Source organism: Eleginops maclovinus, chromosome 8 (genome assembly GCF_036324505.1).
Source record: "Eleginops maclovinus isolate JMC-PN-2008 ecotype Puerto Natales chromosome 8, JC_Emac_rtc_rv5, whole genome shotgun sequence".
NCBI classification, from domain to species: Eukaryota; Metazoa; Chordata; class Actinopteri; order Perciformes; family Eleginopidae; genus Eleginops; species Eleginops maclovinus.
The window spans coordinates 17,540,927-17,557,915 of NC_086356.1; the positions used below are offsets into that span (position 1 = coordinate 17,540,927).

Consider the following 16,989-nt stretch of genomic DNA (forward strand, 5'->3'; position numbering starts at 1 on the left):
ACTCTTAATCAGGGAATTATAAACCAAAGAGTTTTAAGCCTCTTTAAAAGTGTATTATTTTGTTAAGGTGCAGACAATTATTATGTAGCAAAGTTTGAGCTGCTCTAAATAAAACCTATATAAGAAAAGCTCTAATAAACCCATTGCACAACCTGTTAGCAAAAAACAGATGTCAGACACAATTGGCTAACAAATTGAACAAAAAAGCCAGATATTTTGAGAGTAATATCAATGTTTTGAATGAATAAAGTTGCTTTATCTGTGTTGGGTGTGAAAGTAGGTAATTGTTTTTCTAAACTGTTAACCAAACCAGTGTTAGTATCCTCGTAATTGAGTTCCTTTAAAAAATATTCTGCCTCTTAGTGGTTAAAAATAATTTAATGCTGATTTAAAGTCATTTTATCACACTCCTGTTGTTAGTAAAGTTTCATAGCAACTGTGAAAAAGCAGATTTTGTCTCAGTCACAAACATCCACACATCCTCACGTACCACACCATGCTTGGGTGGAGAACACATTCTGATACATTAATTGCTCATTTTTTGCCACATCCCTTCTTAAGTAGGCATCTGTGTGTGCGTGTGTGTGTCAGTGTGATTGTCCCAAGCTAATTGAGCAATTCCACAGTGGGAGCAGCGATCTTTACGGTCACGGAACGACGTGTCCTCCCGGAGCAGTTTAAAAAAAGCCCCTCACTTTCATAATTACTCCTCTTTTTATCTGTGGAGCAGCTCGAACTACTCCCAGACGAATACGAGCATAAGAGGCACATATAATGAAGCATGTAGCATTCAGATATCGTATAAAACACCCACAAACAATGTGATATGCACATGCTGTACCCACTCTCATCCAATGGACTTGCCATTATCACTTTTTGTTTTTCCTTCTGCTTTTGGAGTCCAAGGAAACTGTGTACTGGAAAGCACATCTCTACGAAAAGGCATTGAGCCTATAACAACTGTTGAATTCAATGATAGCTTTGAGATGTACAGAGTTCAGATCTGTTTATATATGCAATGTGTGGGTTGTTGAAGGTTTGCTCCATTTATTTCTCAACAATACATTTTTTTAACTAGAATTGAGGCCTAGAAATATGTTCTCTTCCCACTATTTTAAACCCTCTTTTTATGTTTGTTTTTGCATGCGTGTGCGTGTGCGTGTGTGTGTTTGTGCGCATGTGCTTGCATGCTTTATTGCACATGTGACTTGAACAAACGCCAACACTGGTGGCCCTGTCTGTTTGTCCCATGCAGAATTTCTGTGAGTGTGTGCCCAGCTCCTCCCAGCTCAAACACCGCTGGTCAGACTCAGAAAGTGCCAGGGAGACTCCGGCCAAGGTAAGGCCCTGTCACCCACCACATACTGTGTACATGTAGGCAGATATGCATGAACACACACACACACACACACACACACACACACACACACACACACACACACACACACACACACACACACACACACACACACACACACACACACACACACACACACACACACACACACACAGCAACATAGGGGGCCTTTATTCATAATAATGCATCACAATGTTGAGAAAAAAATATATACTATTAGATTTTTTCTCTTAGAAAACTAAACATCGGCTTATACATAAGCTGCTCACTTCTTAAATCTGAGTAAGGCTGCAATTATTTTCATCATCCATTCATCTGCAGATTATTTCCCCATTCAATAAGGACTGAAAATTGTGAAAAAGTCGATGTTTCATCTTCAAATAGCTTGTTTGGGCAGCTAAACACCCAACATATATTAAAATGTATATCATAGCAGACTAACAAGAAGAGCATATTCAGATATGAGAAGCAGAAACATGTGAATTTATGTAATTTTGATTGAAAAAATACCAAAATGATTGACGCAAAAAATCCCACTTGATTTATTGGAAAAAACTGAATATGGTATGTAAGTTTAAGTTCCCTCAAACATTGAACAGTATTTAAAAAGAAGATTAAAACAAATGAAAGGAAATGTCCTGTACATATAATCTGTACACTGTATTTCTTTGTGTGCACTGTATACATCCCACCCTCCTTCCAATAATAACCAGGGCAGACTTTGAATAGTGGCATGCTCACCTGCAGAGGGGATTAGCTATCATTGACGGCAATTTTCATCGCAATCCCCTATTCTCGCTGCTTTGCTGATGGCAGTGCGTAGGATTATTGCACATTACAGCTTACATTTGGCCACCTCGCAGCAGCAATGGGACAACCTCAGCTGTAGCACCCAAACACAAGTTTTAAAGGGGATTAAGCCCCGCAGATTCTTTGAACTCTGCGGGGTGTTCTTGGCTGCACCAGTAAGAGATTTGATTGGATGGGATATGTTGGAGGGAGGAAGAAAAACGTATGAATTGAATAGCAATGGCAAAGTGTTTTTCAAGCTGCCAGGAAATAAAATGGAATTGGAGTTGGTGAAAAAACACTTTTTCTCCAAATGATTTTGTGTTCTTGGGCCAATTTAGCTACTAAAGGTGTGTTTATATGTACGCTAGCTGGGTAGAGAAATTAGATATTTTTCTATGTATACATCACTGCCAGCATATATTGTATGTGTGTATATATTTGTGTTTGAGAGATATAAAGTGAGGAAGGGAGAGCATGCGAGACTCCTGCTGGTTTTCTGCTTATCTAATGAGCAGACAAAGCCTATGGTCTAAGAACTGTCTGCCAATGTTCCTGTGTGGGAGGAAAACATCATTTTCATAGGGAAGAATTCTCTCTCATTCTCTGCCTATACATATATCTTTCCATCAGAATCCCCCTGTAGTCCTCTCTCAAATCCCATGGCGAGGCATGAGTAGAGACGTGAGAGGATCTGAAAGTCGGCCCCTAATTACAGAGAGAGCTCTTGCTGCGAGATTGAGAAAATGTAACTGTGTTTGGAGGCTGCCTGCTTACTATTTCAGTGTCATTACCCTACTGCAACCCTTGAGCTGAGTTGATAGATAGTTTTTTTTTGTTGGGACATAGCTGTTTTATTTTTATTGATCGTAGAAAAACTAATAAGGCAGCAGCAAAAACCTCCACTACTTATTGCCATGCTGACTTTTTCTTCCTTCCCTCTGACTTGATTTCAGTCTTCAGAAAAAGTGAAATGGATCTCTACCAAGCTTGTCACTGCGACAGTGAAGAGTCCATTTTGGTAACCCTAAATACAAAATATATTTTCTCCAGTGGCACCTAGGTGTCATAACAAATGTGCTACCTTTACTACATTTAGTTACCTCCATTCCATTTTTTAATGATTTTAATATGCATCCAGTCCCTTTTTATAGTCCACTTGCCAGCAGTATGGAACGGAAATGTTGAGTACCCCAGAGTTAGAAATGTATAGTACGGGGTCCAGAGCACATACAAACGATGCACACTAAGCACAAGTTACATTATATAGCATTAATTAGCATATGCAGATAATAATGGCCAATTTTGATCATAAACATTTCAGAAATTGATCCAACATCCTCAATAATCCCCAAAACCACAATAAAATTATCAAAATGTGCGGTTTTTAGTCCCGTAAAACTCCAAAATCGACCTAAAATTCATCAAAATCAGTTCAACAGGAGTATACATACTGTACTGTATGTCCACGTTCTGGATAAAACTGGCACTTTGATCCTGAAAATGTTAGATATTGAATATTGTCCAAATCAGCCAAGTTATTATTTAACTATTGTCTGCATATGTCTAATTATCTAAACTACTAAACTATCTAACTCATGCTAATTAATGCAATTTATCCCAATTGTGAACATTGCCCAACATGTGCAAGTTAGCATCTGGCCATTTCTATGTGCTGGGGACACTTACTTCACATTTTTAACATGAAACTTTGTGGTTTCAACATTTTCGGGCTCACAGTAGGACTCTTTGATTTGACTAAAAGGACTGTTGTGGTAGAGAAAGATTTGAAAGGGGGGGTTTGGTACATTGCACCCATTGGTAGAAATGTCTACCTTAAACTATAAATAACTACTACTACCTTGTTGCTTAAAAGCTTAACATTGCGTGATTCTTATGCACCTGTAAGGGTATACCTGCAAAATGTTTCATTGCATGCGTTGCTTATCTCTGTGTGTTTTTCATTATATAGCTGTCGGCTCTGTGAGCACATCATGGGACACGGTATATATTCTGTTAAATTAACCATCAGTATGCTGGCAATGAATATTTAGCGCCATGCCAATGATGGTTCCCACTGATACCTTAGCCCGCTGGCGATAGAGCTCAGTTATAATGTTACACTGCAACCATTCAGCAGCGTGAAGCCATTACACACATTATGTACAGCACACACACACATCTTCACAACCAGAGCCCAGTTATAATCACTCAGCTGCACCTGCACCAAAACACTCGGGGTACACAAAAAAAACACTGTTAGACAATGCAAAGAGAGATTTCATCATGTCGACGTCTAAATCCTCGAGTAACAGCAAAGAAAAAAGGTTTCGTGTGGCAATACCTCCCTTGAGCTTTTTTCTGTGATGATGTATTTGGGTGTAAAAAACATCAAGAAGTGGGGAGGGTCTGACAAAGTAATCCCGTTTATTTCATGTGCATGTGCTTGCATGTCTCTTGCAAGTATTTGGCAGAAAAAGGACTGTAGCGAGGTGTGTGTGTGTGTGTGATTGTGTACGCAGTTTGCAACCCATTTGGACAAACAGAGCCTGGGGGCTGTTTGCAGGGACAGTGCTTTCATTGATGCCAGCGGTGTCCAAAAAACAGCCGCCACATTACTGTGTGCCCTTGCAGGAAAACCATAATGCGTTCATCCTACACAGATGAAACTGAAAACAGAGTTCTATACCATTTTTGCATAAACAATTAAATCGTAATGAAAGGACTTGGTGATTTATTTTTGTGTCCATCGACTAATTGCTGCAGATCTAGTTTGAACCTATTCAATCCAATAAATAAAATGTCTTTAAAACCAAGTCCCTGTTTGCTTTCCTTTGTGGGTTAGATTTTTAAAATCACCGCTAATGTCTTCTTTTTTGTAGAGCATAAGGGCAAATGACTCCAGTAGGGACTCATAAGGCCTTTCCAAATGTGTCCTCTGGTTCCAGGCTCCATATGTGTCTCCCCATGTGAGTTGTGAATGAAGCCAGAGGGTTTGGAATGTTGCCCATTAGAGAAATCATCCTGAGACCTCTTAAAGGACACTTTCTGTTGTGCTAACAATTGGTGAAACTAATATGGTTTTCATTGAGTGTATGCCATGCAGGCTTATTGTACACAGAGCCTATATTTTTGCTCATACACGGACAAGTTGTCAGGGGAGCTGCAACTTTTTTATTGTGGGTAAACACTGGATTTGAGAGTTTCCTGGACACGATTGATTTTCCTCACAATAAAGAAACCGCAAACTTCTTCTGTAAAGCAGACCATTAGCTGTCTATTGGTGTGCTTCACTGTTCTTGTACAGCCAATTTACATATTAATGAGCTTGCACACACTCGCACTTCCATATGCAAACAGACAACAAACACACACTCACACACCTGCCCACATATTCTCACAGAGAGCTCAAACTACAGTGCAGTTGCTGAGTCATTCAGAGGAAGAGCCGGGCTTTGTTAATCATGCATAGTTGGGCCATCTTATATTCATTGCTAGCTTTCTTGACCTGAGTGGGGAAAGTGGATCAGATCATAAAGGGCCATCATACTGGCCTTTATGATCCAGTTAATGGAGACCATGTTACTGGTAGAGGTCTGCCTCTTTCCTCTAAGAGGACCTCTCTGCTCATTCATTTAAATTCTATTGGCTGTCTGAGAGTCTTCACTTTTACTTTCTCTTCCTGGCTACTGTTGTTTCAGGTTTTTATTGTCCTTTCTGCCCCTGACAATTGACCATTTGTGCTTTGACCAGAGGTGTCTCAGGCTATCATCCTTCCTCTACTGCAGCTCCAATACTCTAATGACATACAGGGAGCTTTAAAAATGAATGGCATTTGAATAAATCTAGCTTATGCAGCTACATAAATCATTCAAACTACACTCTGACAGATGGCATTATGTTTATATTGCTGCGTACTGAGTATCTGGCATTCAACATATCCCAAATGATGAATGAAAGTCATTACTTTTTGACTAAGACAGGTTTTTGCCGTGACTCTTGCTGTTTTAACAACTGTTGATCTAACACTTGCTTTTTTCTCCTTTTTTCTAACAGAGGATGAGCTGCAGCTACCTGCTCTGCACCATCCTGCTCTTCGTGGCTGTGCTGCTTGCCGTCACTGTAACTGGCACCATACTTTTTATGAATCACTACCAGGCTCCGCCAATGTCCGATGGCCTGCCACACATCTCCACTAATCAGGATGAAGCAAACGCCCTGGTCACCGTTGAACGAGGCGACGGCTCTCGCATCAACATCTTCATCGACCCCAACTGTCCCGACTACAACAGTAACTTTTTGCGCCTGGAGGGCGTGCAGACGTCACTGCTGCACTCGCTAACCGACCACGACTCTGACCTGAAGTCGGTGAAGGGCCAGGACCGAGCTCTTCTCGTCAGTCTGGCTGAGGAGGTGGCCAAGCTGTCGGCCCACGCGGGACAGCTGAAAATGGACTACGAATCCCTGCGCAGGGGGCAGGGCAGCCTGGGGCAAGACCTCAACACACTCCAGACGGAGCAGGGCCGCCTCATACAGGTGAGACACACACACACACACACACTCACACACACACACACACACACACACACACTCACACTCACAGGCACACTCACACTCACACTCACACACAGTGGACATGCTTTGTTATTGTAAAGTCATAAAGCATTCACCACCTGCCCCAGAGTGTTGATTTATCCAGTGTTTTACAGCGTGATGGGACACAAGACTGGGCATCCCTCTTAAATACGTATGAGTCAAGTAATTTGTACTTTGTATGTCAATAAGGTTATTTAAGGCATTTCTGTTTTTTTTATTCTTTATTTATTCTGAATGACATTTTCCAACAAAAATATAAACTCATTTCTGATGAACACAACCTTTTTTCTACTTTATTTTCCTTTGTTTAAAACAACAAATACAGTGTCAAAGACAGAAAAACAGGTTTGCAATTATTTGTTTAACCCCCCCCCCCCCAGGAATAAGATAAAAACCTTTAGTATGATAGACAAACAAACGGTTGATATCTCAGCACAAAAAACTAAAACCAAACAAATCAAAAGTAAAAAGGTTGAGATAAATGTTAGTCATGGTTGACTATAGTACATCTGTATTCTATTTCAGTTAATTATTATGTTTATAGATAACAAATGATGAATCAGTTAGGGAAGAGTACACAGCTTCAAACCTTTCATGTACGTTAAAAATGGTTGCCATGTAAATGTACAAGTGGAGCCGCCCAAAGTACACTTTATTTTCTCCATGTGTAGAAACTTCATAACTTTCTACACAACATTTAATGTAGTGCTATAGCATGACTCTTTGTGGACAAACTCAGTTTTACTGATCAGTACTAATCCTTTATTCCAAAGACGTTGCTAATTTGTGTCAAGTATGAGTTTCTTTAGTGGAGGACAGACCTATGTATATTACACAGGAGAAAGGAGGCATTTTTATGATTCTTTAAAATAAAGGTATTCAAATCATAGCATCAATAGTAACCTTGTCCTTATTCCTTGTGAAGTAGTATGTTATATTCAATTGTTAATGTAAGTGTTTGAAAATTCATGCCTATAAATGATCTGTGATAATGAGCGTATATTACCTCCAGTTTTTATCCCATCCTCCGCCATGGTTACCACTCTGTTAGCAGCTGTTTTAAAGCTGTGTCTCTGCCTTGGAGAGAAAAAAGTCATGCACCACTAACTTACAGGCAATTCTTTTGTAATAACTAGATATTCAGTAAGAAAAAACAAGTCTCCATGTTTTGTTTTTTTCTCTATCAGTTTTCTTGTAGTTGAGCATTACGGTGATTGGTTAAGCAGTAAACACAGGAACCGAATCCAGTGTGCGAGACTCACTCCTACAGTCGTGCCTTTAAGTACTGTACCGGGGTGCTAAAGGACTGGATTGTGGAGCACCTATCAATATCTATTGATTGGGAAACTAGGTGTAACACTTCATTGGACATGAAATTCTCATTTAAGCCTTTTCCTTGTCCTGACTGCAAAACACCATCATTCACTAATCTAATTCCAACTTGACCATGCTCATTTCTCTTTGAACTGTACAAGCTCAATAAGTTCTAGATTAAAGTGCAAATAGGGCTCATGTTCCTCTGAGTAAGAATTCATTTTGTCGAGTGTTAGAAAATGAGATCCCGTCCAAGAAAACTGAACAACTTGCACACACACTCAACAAGGTAACATAGTGTGTAAGACAGACTCCACATTGGAGGAAAACATGATTAACCCCCCTTTGGTTTTGCTCTGTCCACATTGATTTATTGACAATGCATTTTTCTAAATGTCTGTGGAAAATCTTCACACTACATTCTCTTTTAATTTTGGCGCATCAGGCTCATTCTCTGTACTCTGCAGAAAATAGATTTCATAGCTGCCAGCCATACAGCTCAAACAGCTGCATGCTTTCTGCTTCTGCCAATCCGTTCTTTAAGTCTCTTTAGCTCAGGGTTCAACATTGTTTAGAAATCACTGGAAATCTACATTGCCTTGGAGGGCTCAGGGAAACACATGGGTGTTGATGGTAGAACAATGGAGGCAGAAAGAGTTATTGTCCCTGGATGTATGAAGAGAACTGGATACAGGGTAGAGGTGGGGCCCTGTTCATTTCTATGACAATTCCTCAGGGGGCCATGAAGCCAAAATGCCCTGATTTTTCAGAACAAAAACCCATCTTGGATCTTTTGTCAATCTTCTGCATTCATAGAAAACGGAGAGCATGTGTTCTTAAGTTCTCCTTAAGTCCTGCCTCCAATTTCCTCTGTCAAAGCCAAATGATTTGACAGGTAAACTTACTAACTCCTGTTTCGGCTTTTTTGTGCATTATATAACTTTGAGACTCTCATGATTTAAATAAGGGCATAAAGGGTATACCAATAGCTTTGTTCCAACATTTTTACGAAGTTTCAACAGTTCCTAACCAAGGTTTTTACTTTATAACTTAATGAAATGCATGAACAATGGCAATATGGTATCATTTACAGCAACAATCAAGTGCAAAATACAAGCACATACAAATGAGACAATAGGTTGCCCTGATCATATGTAAAAAGAGAGAAAAAACACACACAAAAAAACAAACAAACAATTACAACGGCTAAAGTGATCTCCTACATTCACTGCCAGTAAGCCTCATACAGATGAGTATGCACCAGAAATGTTTTTAAATTAATACATATGCATATACATACATGCAACATACACATACACACATACATATGCTGCAGATAAGCTAAACCAATCACAGATCATTTTATCGAGTAAGGAATGCATCTAAAAAGATCCCCAGGCTTCCTGAAATGTCCTGTGTGAGTATAGAAGTGGATATCACGTTTCTTGGGTTTCATGCAGGTCATTACGTCTGTCAACCACTGTAATCGAGTGGGGGGGACACTGTCTCTCCACTTAAGCAGGATTGCTCAACGAGCTAGGAGGGGACCAAAGGACAGAGATCGACACTGCTCTGCAGTTAAATGCTCCGCCATTCCTTTAACCCCAAATAGGGCAGGCAGAGGATTTGGTTCCAGTTCAGTACTGAACACCTAGGCTAGAGTTTGTAAGATATCCGTCCAGTATGTGCTAAGGCGAGGGCAGGCAGTAGATAGGAATGAGAGAAGCTTCAGCATTTTGGAATTCATCACAACATGGACTAGCTGCAGCACAACAATCTGATGGCAGTTTTGTGCTGGCCAAATGTAGGGAGTTATTCATGAGGGCCTTTAGTTCCCCCAAAATATGAATTAAACACCTGTGCATTACTTGCAGCTCTGGTTGTAACCTTAAACAGTAATGACATGTACTAGCCCCAACATTTCTATTCTATTTGTATTCAGCAAATGTCCAAGTTCAGGTTATTTATTTATGTATTTATTTATTTATGTCTTTGTTCTTGTTGTTCTAGTGGTTTTAATGTGCTGGAGCCTTGGGTACTTTCTAATGATTTGTTTTTTGAAACGTGTCATGATGGATACCTTGTCTTTTTAGTGCAAACCAAAACCCCTACTGGTACAAATAAATAAATGACCTGAAGCTGAACCTGAGGGCTAAGTGTTAGTCCTGAAAAATTGACTTGATAAAAGTTATTTTCAAATTTCTATAGGTCTTTTTCCCAATGCAAGTCAATGGAAAGAAGTGTTTCTGAGACCTTACAGATTGAAATGAAAAAGTAGTACCACAGTTTGGCCACTCCAAGAACGTTCTTCAACCCTTCCTGGGTTCTTGGGTGTAGGTGGTATAGCGTTGTGGTCATAGGGCTACAGTAAGTGGAGGTGGTGCTGGCATCCCAGACACTGCAGGTGATTGATGCCCTCTTTGGAGGCTAGGCATGTGGTGTGCACATCCGCTGTTCCTGCCTGACACCGTGGTGTGACTGCATGATCAATGGGCCACCTGTGGCTAGGGCTCCAGATTTATACGATGACACTGGGCTGACTGTGCCTGTGTTAGTAATGGCTCTGTGTGCTGTGCACCGCATCCCCCTGAAGAACAGTTTCACCCTGCCAAACAGAGAGAAACCCTTTCACATGCCCACACGGAGATAAGCAGGGACGTCTTATTTCACTGAGTTTAAGGAGCGATGGGTGAGGGTTTTGCACAACCCGACATTCATGTTTTACAGTCACTGCTTCCAGCCTCAAATAGTATACTCTGATGGGAGCAGTAAAATAAAGTAAATCAACAATACATTTAACTGATAGTCAGCTTTCAGGGTTATGGACAAGGTGCAGGCTGCTGTTAGTGTAAATCAAATGTTTTGTTATGAGACTGGCTTTGTATTTTCTCCTTCAGTTACCTCTGAATATAAAGGGCCCTAGAGTTGATCCCTGGGGCACTTTTCATGTCTTGATCAAATGAATGAATGCTACTGAATACAACCTAGCCCATGGTTTCTAAATACAACCTGACCTGACCAAGTTATGTTCCAAAAAGACGGATATAGATATCAAGTAACTTTTTTATTTAGTGATGTCTTTTTCATCATGCAGGTTGAATATTGTTAGAAAATCCAATTACATTAACAACTAAAATAAGTTGACATACATAGCTAAAACCCAAATTTATGAAATTCTAATAGACCATAAATGTCAATGGACAGAAAAAAAAAAGTAGTAACATTGAAGCCAGTAAAGGTTCATTCTCAGCATGACTTTACAAAATAAATGAAACAATGCCAAAGAACAACGTGCATGTTAGTGGTAATAATGGTAATATAAAAGGGGATGTTAGTACAAATAATACAATATTATATTATGCAACAAACAAAAACACACACAGCCATCCCATCAAACGCCTCTCTCTAGTCCCTTCTGCATAAAAACTTCCAAAACAAAATTCAAATTCCAAAAGAACATCCAGCCTTACCTTCTCATAGCAAGCATGTTTAAGTGTTCTCATTGCAGTGTCATAGGCTCTCAGGGTACTGTCTCCATTGATGCTTTTCATGGAAACTTTTATCCAAGGTTAGGGTTATGAAATATAAATGTATTTTTAGGCTCTGACCAGCCCTGTGCATAGGCAATGCAGTCAACCATGCATAATGCAGACTAGCTAGGGGTTTTGTGACCTGCACTCATGCACCCCTTCAGTGTTGTAAAAAAAAAATGGAAAGGCTAAATTCCCCATAGCAGAAGTTGAAATGACATAAAATGTAGTTCACATATTCAACTGACTTGACATTCAGTTGTGCACAATGTCTGACTGCCAAAAAAAGAGTGCAAGGCTGCGAGGAAGAGCAAGACTTACTGATTTCCTTGAACCACAGGTCACGGTTTAAAATGAACTATACGCCTTTGGAATATTAATGTATTTTGAATAGTGACACCCACAACCTCTGTTAAGAATCTAGGGGCGGACTTCGCCTGCTGGAGAATAGAAAACCATATTGCCTCAAGATCTTAATTCTAGTCGTCACACAGTCCTTCGAGGACCTGAAAAATTAAAATTCACAAAGTGCTTTTTTTTCATCTTTTTTGCAGCATTTCAGCCAGGGAGATGAAACAAATAAATTCACAACCTCAACAACAGTGGATAACGATAAAAGTCAAATACCATGCGGAAATATAATTCAATAGGGCAAATGAGTAGCTTAAAAAATACAACTCACCAATTAAAAGGAATAAAGATAACCAATGTTTTCCAATTTTCATCTTAATAAAGTATTGCCTGAAAATGTCTCTTATCACAGAGATTCAAGCGGGAAAAATGAGTAAGCTGGTAGGCTAGAAAATCCACAATGTTCTTTAGTGATTGCTTACAATGTACTGCAATATAAATGACTGAGATTGTTTTGTCTATATTATGGAAGCGTAATAAGATGTGTCATATCAGGCGGCCAATGTAACAGCAAGGTTTGGTTAACCGATCAGTGCACTCAAATGTTAAAGGGCTATCAAGCCACTTTATTTTAATTTATAAATAGGTCCACATCAAAACCGCCCTAGTCTTGTGTAATCCACAAAGGTTTAATTCAATATAATCTCTTTTAATTATAAATAAATAATAATAAACTGAATGTCTGCCGAAACGATCCTTGCATTTCTCAGTTTATTTGAGCTCTTAGTCAGTTGCAACTGAACCTGGAGGGACTGACGTTTCAAGTCATTTGTTTGGAAACAGTATATTTATCTAACTAAATTCTCAATATTCCTATTAACTTGACTTGTTCCAGAGCTGCATACTCTACAGAACTTACTGAACATGAGCCAAGCCAGCTCTTTGCCTCTCTTAAGACTTAAAGTTTTAACTAGAAAAAATTAAAATATACTAGAATATTTTATTTTTTGTATCCTGGAATAAGCAAATATATTTGTACTGTACATTATAGGATAGGACTTTAGCTTTTAGTGTGTGAACACAAGCTATATCTAAGTGGATTCTCTGTTCTCTGTTGACTTGCTATAGAGCAAAACTAAAAGTTGAGCCGTGTTCCCGTTTAATAATTTGAAAAACAATGATTCAAAACACTGATACTAACTTCTTTACCCATTACCATGCCGCACAGGGACAAACCAAAAGCCTGATCAAAGACCAGAGACTGTAAGATATGCCGTATGAAAACATTCCTTTATTGAACCAATTTGGGAATGTTTTGCTTTGCAGCAACAAAAAGACAAGGCATTATACATTACAATAGAAATAAAATAGCATTAAATAAAAACTAATTTAAAAAAAAGAATATATATATATATATGTATACATGTTAGACTAAAAATGCACACAAAATATAAACAAAAACCAAATATAAAGCAGGATGGTATATATACATTAAGTGTGTAAGGTATGGAACATTAAATAGGATATAAATGTAAAATGTACAGTGTGGTCCAGTTATCACAGTGAAGCTATGGAGCAGAGAGTTATCTGTATGTGAATAAAGAACACTTTGTTTGGCATGAATGGTATCTCAAATTAACTTTCTGCATCCAGATGTGTTTTTGTATTTTTTTTAATCTTGAGTTGTACCACTTTGGCATCAGGAAAAAAAGAGACAGGTTCATCAATTATCCACCAAAAGCTGCCAACAATGAAAAAAGATGGGGATGAAGTAAGCAGTACACTCCATGCTGTCACCTCATTAAACATCATTATGTTTTCCAGTCCTCCCAAACTGATTGGCACATGTCTGCAGCTGTTTGAAGTTTTTCTCGTTTCATTTCAAACCTTTATAAGTGAAGCATTGGAATACTTCAAATGTGCTTGGGGGTTTAAATTATTTTCAACTTGCAAAGAGCTACAGCAGTGAAGAGGAAAGAGTGGGCAACTTTTTTGGATGGCTCTCTCTCCTCTCATTTGCTCATCCAGGCTCCAGTTGACTGGACAGCCGCTGTCTGTGAGGTGAAGATGTGGTAATGGGCAGATAGCGACTGAAAGACTTTTTAAACTCGCAAGTTCCACCCTTGAAACTCCTCTCTTTTCTGTGACTTTACCCCAAAGGGAAATACCACATGATGTATGAAAGATCTCATTTAGGGCCAACAAAACCATTCAATCCAATCCATTCCGAGTTTCAACAGACAAATTGCTTGGTTTTAAGTACAAGTGTTTCACATATTATTTGGAAAACATATTCTAAAATGGTAATTCATTCCCAAACAAAAAGTATGAGTCTGCCACAGAAAGGAAAAAATAAATTGCTGGGGTTTAAAGGATGACTGACAAAAACAAAGCTCCCTGTGTTAAGTGCTGTGGTGTGACTGATTTGTGAGCCAATGCAAATGCTTCCTGATGAGAGCTAATTACATCATGATCTTAATTGATGTGTCAGTCAAGACGGAGAATTAGGACTGTTGGTTTTGTCTCTCACTTTAACACATGCACAACAGGCAGTGTATACCACAGTTTGGACATTACAAAAAAAACTGGCAAAATAAATGTTCAATGTTTTTAAATCTTCTGTAAAAACCTTGCGATACCCCCAGCTTTACTCGCCTAGTCCTGCCTAGTTGCTGAGTAGATTTGTTCTGTGTATGCAGACGTGTTTAAGTTGTGTGTGTGGTTTTCATTGCACTATGCGGATCCTTAAATATGGTTTTGTTCTTTATGGCTTTGTTTGTTGGTTGAAGCCCCAGTGCCCATGTAATATGATTGCAGTGCAGCCTGCTGGGCCTCAGAGGTGCATTGCATAGTTATTGCGGCCAGGGAGAGGCCACCAGGCTTTCTGTCTAACTCAGTTTTAACACCTGAATATGGCTGCACAGACACGCCTTATAGAGGTCTCTGCAACCTGAATATATGACTTTCAGCTCTGCACTTCAGTGTGGAAGAGAGAGTGCAGGACATTTTAAAAGAAAATTAAAGGGAGAAAAGGTAGGTATGTGTATGTTAAGGAAGGGTAAAGGTTCTTCATACCTTCAAAAGTGAAGTAAGTGTACATACTGTATAAGATGATGGCCAACTGCAGGGGCAATATGTAAAAACGACCTTTCCTCATTGAACAGCCACAGATATAGGGCTGCAGGTAGGGAAGTGACCACAGCAGATGAGAGAGGTTACCCTGCTCTCTGCAAGGCCAAACGCATACATTCATCACCAGTGCTCCCAGTGGAGGCTTTGTATCTCACAGCATTCACCAGGGGTTATTATGGGATACAGTACCATGTGGTGTCTTTGCTACATATGGCACTCTTGTTGTTTCTAAAGGTCCTTAAAGGACTTTGCTGCATCAGTGGTTATACAGTACACAACATGATTTGGGACATATCTATGCTATGTAAATGCAGAGTTTGGTTAAGGAAAATATTTGAAAATAACTGAATGCAGTATGGTGCTGCTACAAAGAAGTAAAGACTACAGACTTAACCAATGTGTTTGGTACAGATCCTCCAAAAAAGCAATCAGGATCCCCCCCCCCCCCCCCACCCACTGCCTGAAACACCTCCATTGGACTCCTTTGTTTACTTCTGTAACATAGTGACATCGTTATATAATAGTGGTACTTCTTTTGGCCAGCGCTCCAACCCATTGTACGTGATAGGGTAAGGGGCGAGACATCTCTAAGCGGTTGACCAATCACAACAGAGCCGGCCAGCTAACCAACCAGAGCAGACTGGGCTCTGGTTTCAGACAGAGGGTGAAAAGAGTTGTTGCAGCACAGGCAGTATGAGAAAAATAAAGAGCTTTTTGAACATTAAAGCAGGAAGACATGTCCCAGTAGAGGCAAGAAATACAAATATGAACCTGAGAATGTGCAGAATATTGTCTTCAATACAGATTTAAAAAATGAATACCCCCCCCCCTATATCGTAATCATCAAATCATCACAATTGCAACACCAGTCAAAAATAATCACAATTAGTTATTTTTTTCCAAATTGTGCAGCCTTATTTTCAATTTCTACCAATACCTATAGAAAACCCAAACTTTTGAGCCTAACTTTCTTCCTTTGAGCCAGCCCTTGGTTTTGATTTTCGATACACAGAACTCTTTCCTCCAATGTCATTTCTACCATCGCATAGACATGCAGGGGAATCTACTCTGAAAACTGTCCTTGCTTGTGTGTTCAAGGTTACTCTAAAATTTGAGTTGCTGCTGAGGATTGCTGCATCCACTTGCTATAAACAAGGAATCAAATCCAGGAGGCATGCATTATGCAAACATGGACATAGTGAGATCGTTTTGTAGTGACCTTGTTTAAATGTAATTTTCTTGGGCACTGTGCTCTAAAATGTCAGATAGTTGTTCATCCTTGAGCTCCCCAGAAAATAATTCCCTTCCTGCTGGTGCATTGCTAAGCAAATGTGATGTAACTCTGACAAAATCAATTGCAATAAAACATTTTGGATTGCTTATCTTTAAGTCATAATCCGTGAGCTTCCTGTTATGGTGGATTTTGTAACACCTATGTTAAGTAGAGATAATGATAAGAAGTTGTTAACAATACAAATCCCAGAGTTTAGTTCCAAATGACTCGGCGCCACAAATGTACTCTGAAGAGCAACTCCATCTTAAAAACAACTGACAGAGTGACTCGTATATGAGGATTTTTATTTGGCCATTATGACATTTCTTTATTTGTATGAAAGTATAGCATGCAAAAATGACATACAAATGTGTCCAGTACATGCATTCACTGTTTTCTGTGCATCAAACACCATTCAAACACAGTGCCTGGCTATAGTCGAATAAATACCCTCCATAAATAGCATACAATATTGTGTTTAATATTGTTTGAATCGACATAGTTGGAATCGATTGCTGCTTATAATGTGAAAGTTTTACACTCTGGCTGATGGAATTTATTTTACAGTCTTGTTAAATAAATAGAAACCCATCTCTGGAAGGTTATAAAAACATTGTTTTAGTACTACGTATTATTCCATTGTTAAT

General features: G+C 39.2%; 1 protein-coding gene across 2 annotated transcripts in view; it reads left to right on the forward strand.

Moving 5' to 3' along the window:
* fibcd1b (fibrinogen C domain containing 1b) overlaps positions 1-16,989 on the forward strand; it is a 109,161-nt gene that overhangs the window by 30,676 nt on the left and 61,496 nt on the right. Inside the window, exons 2-3 of one of the 2 annotated variants that reach the window (XM_063888872.1) lie at positions 1,256-1,339; positions 6,203-6,682. In XM_063888872.1, the coding sequence (XP_063744942.1) occupies positions 1,256-1,339; positions 6,203-6,682 (564 nt within the window). The remainder of the gene's footprint in view (positions 1-1,255; positions 1,340-6,202; positions 6,683-16,989) is intronic. The other variant, XM_063888873.1, reaches the window with a different exon arrangement.